The sequence below is a fragment of the Pteropus alecto genome, unplaced genomic scaffold (assembly GCF_000325575.1).
Source record: "Pteropus alecto unplaced genomic scaffold, ASM32557v1 scaffold479, whole genome shotgun sequence".
Lineage (NCBI taxonomy): Eukaryota > Metazoa > Chordata > Mammalia > Chiroptera > Pteropodidae > Pteropus > Pteropus alecto.
Window position 1 is genome coordinate 428,728 of NW_006492031.1, and position 9,559 is coordinate 438,286.

Consider the following 9,559-nt stretch of genomic DNA (forward strand, 5'->3'; position numbering starts at 1 on the left):
CTAAATATATAAAAATCATACTAAATAAAAAATCACCTAAACATACTAAAATATTAAATGTTATAGAGCCATGTACACGCCCACAAATGCAGGTAAGGATGTGAGGAAATCCCTCAGGGCTTTAAAAATGAATTCCTTTTTACCTACCTGGGAGAGAACAAGGTAGCAACATGACAACCCTGAATGATTCTAGGTGGGAGTAAGAGGGCTGTAAGCAAGAAGCATGTGGGGCTGCTCTGGGAAGAACTCCCCATCTCAGGCAACAGCAGAGGACTTCTCCTCAGTGGCATAGTAAGAAAGACATGAGTAAGTAATGGTCTCATTAATGAATGTGAGCTTGAGATAAATATTTGAAGGCAAAGAATATGGTTGTGGAAGTTTGACTTTGGGAGATAAAAGGAAAGGCTTCCTGCAGGAAGTGATTTTTAAACTGAGGCCTGAAGGATTAACATATGTAAACTACTAGATCAGGGTTTGGAAAACTTCTATAAAGGTCCAGATAGTAAATTTTTAGACTTCGCAACTCTACCGTTGTAGGTGAACATAGTCACAAACAATACCTAAATGAAGGGATGTAAACGTTTTCCAAGAAAATTTCATTTCCTGAAACAGGTCAACCCATGAATTAGCTGACAGAGAGCTAGGGTGTTGGATACAGAAGGTCATGCTGCAAGGAGAGTTCCAGACCCTGGCAGGAAGGAGCTCATTGCACTTGAACACATAGGTGTGACTCAAGCACAGATAAAGATGGAGAAAATAGGATGAGATGAATGTAGAGAGTGGGCAGAAGTCAGGCCTCTCAGGGCCTGGTTAGCTATGTTACAGATTTTGGTCTCTATCCTTAAACCAAAATGGGAAAGAATTGAAGGGTTTTAAGCAGGGCTAATGTGATTACATTTGAGATTTCAGAGATGACTTCCTACCGTTATGTGGAAAGCAGAACAAAGAGAGGCCCAGGGTGGATTCTAGTCCAGGGGGAGTTAACTGGGAACTTGAACTGGGGTGGAGGCCATAAAAGGGTGAGACTCAGGAAATTAACTGAATTATGTAGGGCCACCTAGCCCTGTGGGTACAGTGCTAGATGCTAATGCAGGTCTTCAGACTCCAGGTTGCATACTATCTGCTCTTCTAGGAAGCAGCAGAGGACTGCTGTGGTCATGGCCCATGGATGAGCATTTTCCATGGTATGTTGCTAAGGCAGTGACCAGCTTGATTACACTGACCCAGGGTCACATGGCAGACCTAATGCAGGTCTCTGATGCTCATTCATTTGTACAGTAGTCACCTTCAAAATGTCTGTGCATAGCCCATGCCGATGTTATGGGTCCATTTACTAGAGCCCCTAGGCCCTATCAGGCCTTACCTGTATTTTCCTTGCAACAATTCTTTCAAGCTTGGTACCTTGGTTGCTGACCCAGCGGCCTTAAACACAACTACTGGAAGGTCAGGGGCCCTTAGAGACAGCTATCCTGACAGCAGTGAGAAGTGACAGTTCACAGTGAGAAAGAGACAGTATGAAAAGTAGACAAATTGACTTATACAAGCACAGAAATGAAAGCAAGTGAGTTGCTCCACATTTCAGTAACCCATGATTCGCAGTATATCACAGCAAGGTATAATAAATGTCTTCATAATGATGTCACTGTGTATTAAGGTAAAAATGTTCACTCTGTTTAAAAGGACAGTGGAAATTATAATTCCTCTGCAAAGAATTTTTGAAATAATGCTTTCAAATAAGTAATTAAAATATCCAATATTTTAGTGGTTAAAGGAGCATTGTTTCTTCATTTTATATGGCTTCTGTATCCTTTGAGGATATTGGATAAAAGGTACTTTCTATGCATTTTTAAACATATCCCACATCAGTTATATTTACCTAAATTTTCATATTTGACCAAGCACTCCTATCAATAGTGGTTTATTCTAAAAGTATTAGAATCAGTAGTGAGCGGGAGTACACATTTGTTTTAAATATTGTGATCCCAATTAAGCAGCACATTTGCCTTGTTTTGAATCCTATTTTTTTTTCACTTAGCAGCTTTATTACTAAAGTAAATTATTAACTTATGTGGGCCTCATTTTCCTTACTAATAAAGTGGAGTGGCAATGAGATTCAAATGCATAAACCTGGCACAGAGCCTATGTGAGTGTGGTTAGGGCCAATGGTATGCTGGAGCCAGCTTACCGAGGTAGTAAGAGCTCATTATATACACTTCTCTTCCCAACTCTACTCAGTGACAACAGATTGGTAACTCGAAATCAGCTACAGGGAAAGTGTTTGCACCACAGAAATTGGCAAATGGTACAGATCAGAGCCTTTCTTCCTGGAGAACCAGTTTTTACACATTTCCTAGCTCAGCACAGGTAGGCACCCAAACACTGTTAATCTCTACACCCTTGCCTTTCCTTGTCAGCATGTTTTGTCTGGGTTGCTCTTCCTGATATACTCTAATCCATCCTGCATCAGGATCATATGGAGTACTTGCTACAACATATATTGCAAGGCCCTACTCCCAGAGTTTCTGATTTAGTCAGTCTGAAACGGGACCTGAGAATTTGCATTTCTAACACTGATACTGCTGGTTCAGGGACCAAACTTTGAAGCACTAGTCTAATCTGTCTAATAAACTGTAAGTCTAAAGTGAAAAGCCCTCTGTATGGCACAGAAGAGATCTCACCTTCTGTCTCAGGCAATGGCATTAAAAATTAAATTAAATACATAGTACTTTCCATGTACACCATCTCATTTAATCTCCTTAAGAACCCTATTAGGTAATAATTACTATTTTAACCTCCATTTTATAGATAAGGGAAATTGAAGCTCAGAAGGATTAAGTACCTTACCTGAGGTCAAATAGCTTAAAAGCATAGAACCTAGGTCAAACCTAAATCTTCCAACTCTGGGACCATTACATTCATGGTGCAAATTGTGCAATGCTGAAGGGCAAATAGAGGCTGAAATCTAGCCGGAAATCTGCATGCTCAGCTGTGCATCCATGGGGCCACATCAGCCTTTTCCTTATCTGCATTAAGGTGCTGTATAGTCTAGCAGTGGTGATGTCAAAATCCACACTCTCTTCTCCTTTTATTACAACTTATGTGGCCCCTAGGACAACTGGTGGAAAGGCAGAGCAGGAGAGAGAAACAGAAAGTATGGCAAAAGGGCTAAGGGAAGACATTCCTTGAAGCATAATCAAGCCTGCACACATGTGGTTATGTGGAAGAGTCTTATAAAACAGCTGTTCCTGTAGGAGATTTTGGGGGCAGGTGTCAGCAGGGTGGAGCAAGGGAATTTGGCTAGAGGCAGAACCACATATTGTCAGTAATGACAAATGTATCTCCTACCCACCCCTGGCATATGTGTTGCATGGTAGGTGCCCAGTGGGTGGGGCAATTAGCCTATACCACAGGGTGCCTGGCTCTGTCTCTCACTTTCTCTCCCACTGCCTTTCAGCAATTAGACTGAACTGGGTAATAGCTGCCAAGCCACTTTGTTGGATCTGATGAGTTTATTAATTTCTTGGGGGCTAATGGGAGTGTGGGTGGGAGATTCATTTTCTGGTTGGAGCTTAGGGGCTAATTAGTCTCTTTGCTATGTCCCCAGAGGTCGGGGACAGGAGGATAATGAATTGCTCAGGCTGTAATATCTGGCTCCGGGTAAGTTGTTTTTATCCCCGGATTCTGTGGTAACCTACCTTGTGGCTCAGGTAAGACCAGGTAGTCTTGGACTGGGGGCAGGCAATTAACGAAGATTGGGTCCCCTGAGAACAGTGAAGTAGGAAATGGGTTGGGATGGGGCCGAGGTCTTGCTGGCTCTGTCAGTGTGAAATGTACATTTAAGGTGATTAGAAGTTCAATCCTATCCCAAACATCCAAGTGCTGACATCCAGCCCAATTGTTCTTTATGCCACCTGTCCAAATCTGACCCTTCCCACCCTAGGAGACTATTGGAAGACAATTCTCGCCATTTTGAAGACAATGGAACTGAGCCTATGAGAAAACAATTATTTCTCCTTGACTTTGTGGAGTGTCAAAACCCAGGAGTAAAAAGCTCTGTATCCAGAGTTCTTGCTGGATGGCTGAGGCCCCTTCAGTCCTTTCTCTGGTTAGCCAGGCCTGCTTACGAGAAGGGGCATATTTGCTTCCCTACTCAAGAGACAGCAACAAAGACAGGAAAGACTTTGGATGTAGGAATCAGATAGCTCTGGGTTCAAGCCTGTACCACACCTACTAACTAAGTGACCTTAGGCAAGCCATTAAACCAAGGTTGGTGGGAGAATTCAGAGATGATTATATTCAGACACATCTAGCACAACAGGTCTCCAATAACTATTTTTCTCCTTTCTCCTTTCACTTGAAATCTAACAACTCATTCCTCATCCTCCCCTCCCCTTCCCCCTGCAGAAAGAAAGGAGGTGAGGGAAACTCAGCAATAACCTGACCTGGCTGATCCCTTTGAGAGACAGTAAGCACTCCAGAGGGCCAGGAAAGGGCTTGCCTGCCTTCTGTCCCTATCCAACCAATAGTAGCAATCTGCTAATAAGCAATGATGGCTTTTGCCTGCTTCCAAGTACCAGTCCCTAAGCAAGGTGCTGGGTGCAAGCATAAATAGGCCAACCCTACGTAGGCTAGTGGGGAATCAGACAGGTAAACAAAAATGCGCAATAGAACATTAGAAGAGCCAGACAGGATGGACATGAGGGCTTCTTTGGGAAGAATTATCTGGAACTAAGAGCACAGGGGTTAAAGTTCAAGCCTCTCAGCCCATGGGCAAGGTGACTTCGGGAAAGTTGAGTAGGCTCTTTTATTTTGGTGTCAGTTTCTTTATGTATAAAATGAGACTTCCTGAGTGCATGTGCATGAGACACTGCTTATAAACTAAAAACTGAACATGAACATGTGCAGGACCATTATTCAGCTCTTGCAGAGTGGGGCAAGCTGACCACCATACTCTAGGTGGCATCTTCACAGAGGCTTGGTCAGGGGTTTTTGGCTATCTCCTCTTTGGCAGGTGAAAGTGTAATCTATAAATACCATCAGGCTCCTGCTTGGAACTGGAGGCCTGCAAGAGGTCCCAGCTGATGTTCCAGGGTGGCCCTAGCTTGGCCCTCCCCTCTTTAAGCTCTAAACCATCACATCAGGGAGAATATTCCTGTTCCCTGTGACCCTGAGCCCACTAACCCCATGGGGTAGAGATGGGGGCCAAAGGTGAAACATGTCTTTATGGACATTGGTGCTTCCACAAGAGGAACATAGAGCCCAGTTCTGGTGACTAGAGCCACATGACATCCGTAGAACTTGTGAGATTTTTCCAGGAAAGCTGCTGCTGGTGCCTGGAAATGCTTGGCAGAGGCAGATGTATGCGTTTCGTTGGGTTTCTAGCCAGCTGTCAGCCATCTCTCCTGGCTGTCCATCTTGAACATTCAGCAATAGAAATGATTTGCCAGAGGCTCCAGCTAGTAGAAATATGTTAGTATCGTTCCACTGAGAAAACAAACCATCTAAAAACCCAGTGCTGTTGAGTTTAGATTTAGGTGATGTTTTAGCATGGAGACCTAAGTTGTAGATTTTTTTTTTTCCATAAAAGTTAAGACAATTCGGAAGAGAAAGGAAAATAACGTTTATTTATTAAAGGCCTAATATATGTCACTTCTCTCCAGTATACTATTTTGATTCTTATTTAGATAATCAGAATCACTGAATACAGGCTGAAGCAAAAGAGCTTTGTGGCTCATTCTTGACTCAAGATAATGTGATGCCACATGTTCCGTTTCCTCTTGTATGAACTTCCCTGAATTCCATTCCATTCCTGATTTATTTTTCCATGTTCTTCTTCCACTTCTCCTAAGTCATCAGCACTTTCTTTCCTTCCTCTTACATGTCTCCCCACCCTTCCTTGAGCCCCACCCTCAACCCTATGTAACAGTACCCTTACCCAAGTTCAGCCCCTTTGCTTCATAGGCCATATCCTTCCCTGCTTCTATGGCTTACATACAGCCCAACCAGAAAGCAGGGAATTAACCTCTGAACTCCTTCCAGCCCTGGGTACCTGCAGGATCTCAACAACCCAGCTCCCCAGCCTCCTCATTCTGCCATTTCTTCCCAGTTATTTCTCCTTGGTCTTCTCAGATTGGCCAGTGGCATGTGGCAGATGGCCTCAGCATGGACAGCCGCCTCTATGCCTCCAACATATCCGACAGTCTCTTCAACACCACCCTGGTCGTCACTACTATCCTGGTAAGCAGGGTGCTCCTGGGCCTCCCAGCTGCAGCTCCCAGCTGCAGCTCCCAGCATGCCTCTTCTAGCTCCAAGTTCCTCATAGGCTTGCCAGCAAACGGAAGATGGGAGCTCTAATCACAGCACTGAGGTCAATTTATGACAGTATAATTAAACTCAAGTTGCTGTTTCATATGGAAATTATATTTAATGAGTTCCAAAGCAGCTGGGGAAGAGGGATGGGGTTGAGAGGCTCCACAGTTTGAGGGTACCTCTTCCAGGGGTACCCTGACAACTAGGGAAACTCTGCATGGCCAACGGAAGCTGACCTTATGACACAGGTGAGAGAAGTCCACCAGGATGGCCCCTTATTATTTTGCAACAGCCTACCTTGCTTGATGCCTACCATATACAAAATGCTCACCTGCAGTGGACATCTGAATTCCAGTGAGTTTTCATGGCCTATTTCTTCATTTCTAGCTGGTGAAGAGAGAGTTCTCCATCTATAGAGCCAGTGACCTTTTCTAATTGATTCAGTTTTCTTCAACAGTTACCAAGCCCCTCTCCCCATGTGCCAGGCACTCTGCTCTCCTGGAGACACAAAGATGAATAAGACAGCCTATTCTCAAAGAGGTTATAATTTAGTAGATGGCATCAACCAGGTGTATTTATGGCTAAGGTATTCTTCTTCCCTAAAGATCTCATGTTTTAAAGATTTGTCAATTAAACCAACTGAATGTATTAAGCAATAATTAGTTGTTCTTCTCCCCTACCCTACTCCTTTAACTAATCAAAAGCATGTTTCCTGCCTGTTACAGTATCTTATCAGCAGGAGATAACCAGTGCTGCCACACTGATGTAGTTCCAGCCCAAAGCAGGGACTTGATGAATTCGTTAGCCTGCTCAGCCTTATCTTTGTTAAATGTGCAAAGCCACCTATTGAGACTATTTCTTTTAGGCTTTTGGGGATTATAAAAAGAGCTACCTTCATGAACTCCTAGGCCCCAGGACTCTGGACTGGACTTAAAGGTCTACTGTAATCAGAGTGGGATAAAAGCCAGGAAATAAGTGCATAACCTGGTGCCTAAGGATTGAAGGAGAGAGGGGAGGTCTGCAAAGCCTTTGAAGAAGAAGGGGCATGGAAGATGAGCTCTAAAAGACAGAGAGAAAGGGAGAGAGAGAAGTGAATCAAGGAGAGTTGTCAAGTACCAGGAAATGCTGAAAAGTGCAGGTTTTCCCAGGAAATGAGCATTGGTACAGAGAGGTAAGCCCTAAGGCCAGAAAAGTAGGTCAAGCCCATAGTGCTTAGGAATTTGAATGCCAGGCTGTTGAGTTTTCTCTTTATTTGGTAGGAAACAGGGGTCACTGAATAGTTTTATTCGTTCATTGAATGAATATTTATTGGGCACCATTGCGTGTGCTAGGCACTGTTCTCAGTTCTATCTGCTCAGGAATAGATAGAACTGGGGAAGGAGACTTGAGAGAATGACAGTGCAAGTGATATGAACACTCGGGTGATCAGGGCCTCACCGTGAAGGGTAGATCTAACCAGAGAGACCTGACAGGAGAGAGGTGAGAGTCAACTAGCCATCTAGGAAGGAATATTCTGGGCAGAGGGAATAGTCAAAACAAAGGGCAGAGAGAGCAGTTCCAGCTCCCAGTCACTTCTCATCTCTGCTCCTACATTAGCTTATCTGAACCATGTGAAAAAGTCAGATTAGAGGGTGGTGGTGTCACCACTCCAGCTGAGATCTGGAGAGCCTGACTGAGTTAGGGCAATAGTGAGCTGCAATCCGGGCCCAGTGTGGATAGGCAGCACTCAGTGTGATTGCTGGGATTTCCCTCCCACTGTCTTCTCTACCTCAGAAGTACTTCTCAAATCTGTCCCCTGCTATCTATCCTCATAATCCATGCTCTAACGTAATCCTATTTACTTCTTTCACCTGAGCTACAGCATTGCCTCCTCACAGGCTCCTTTCTCACTTGCTCAGTCTGTCGCTCTGCCCTCCTGTCAGCATCATCATTCTTAAATCAGAATTGTCCCATCATTTCCTTATTTACAGTACTTCAGTGCTCCCCAGGACCCACCACCCCTAATTTCTATTTCCAGCTGGAAATGCCTATGCATTCTTCAAAGCTCTGCCCACGAAATCTTCTCTTATCTGACTCCTACCTTCTTCCTGTCTCTAGCATTTTGTATGTACCTCTGTTGTGTCACTTCTCCTGTTAGAGGTTATTGTTTATAGCTCTACGTCCTCTTCTAAAATGAGACATCCTCAAAGATAGAGGTGCCTGACTCAAAGTAGGAGCTTCATGATTAGAATTTGAGTGATGGAATTTCTGCCTACAGGTTAGAGGATGTTCTTAGAAGCCAATAAGTGCTTGGGAGGAAAAAGGAATATTGCTGAGTTGTACTTCCTGCCTCTCAGGGTCTGGAATTGGACAGAGCACAGAACTTTGACACAGACCCACAGTGACACTGAGACCACAGGGCCATATTTCTAGACCAGAAAAGTCTATCTGACTGTGTGAGTGCATGTACACATGCACAAGCACTGTTGTTCACATGTACACACATGTGTTCATGAGGAGTGAGGGCAGGACACTTTTGTGTCAGGTGACATTTAATATTATAGTAAATATAATTCAAACGGAATACATTTTCTCGTGCACATGTGACTAAGATGGGTTGTACAAAATGATAACTCTTGCCAGAAATGATTATCTTAATTCAGTCTCTGGTGACCATTTGTTGGTTATTCTTGGCAAACGGTAACCCTGTAATACAGGTAACAGGTAACATATCCCTATTGTCTCCCACTCTTGTCAAGGTACACTTGGGACATGGGAATGACTTCTTGGTCAATACCAGCAAATATACAGAATTAGCCTCAGCTCCCACTCCTTGAACACCTACCCTGTGTCAGACCCTGAGTTAAATATTTTGCTTACATTACCGCCTTCCATTCTCCCAACTCTCCTGCCAGGACAATGGCTCCTGCTTCAGGCCAGCACTTGACCTCCACACTTTCCAACCTGCTTGTAGGCCCCAAACTTTCTGACATTTTAGCTTTTCCACACATCTCTTGCCTCCAAGATTGGAATTTTGTAAACTTTCTTTCAACTTAATGGTGAATTTTAAATTACCTTGAGAGTAGAGAGTATTTGGGGAGAATAATTTTGTGATAGTTTTGGGGATAACAAAGGATACTCTGGGATGTTGCTATTCCAGGGATAGAAACCCCCAGCTGAGCCCTGTCCATGAGGCCATTTAAATGCTTTTCACTCACACAATCCATCAGTGCTTAATGCTGGAACCAGATGGGTACGAAAAAAGGGAAAG

General features: G+C 43.8%; 1 protein-coding gene across 1 annotated transcript in view; it reads left to right on the forward strand.

The window, feature by feature from the left end:
* The window catches only part of GRIK4 (glutamate ionotropic receptor kainate type subunit 4), a 307,264-nt gene that overhangs the window by 215,568 nt on the left and 82,137 nt on the right, over window positions 1-9,559 (forward strand). Inside the window, exon 11 of the mRNA XM_006925242.1 lies at window positions 6,130-6,237. Coding sequence (XP_006925304.1) covers window positions 6,130-6,237 — 108 coding nt within the window. The remainder of the gene's footprint in view (window positions 1-6,129; window positions 6,238-9,559) is intronic.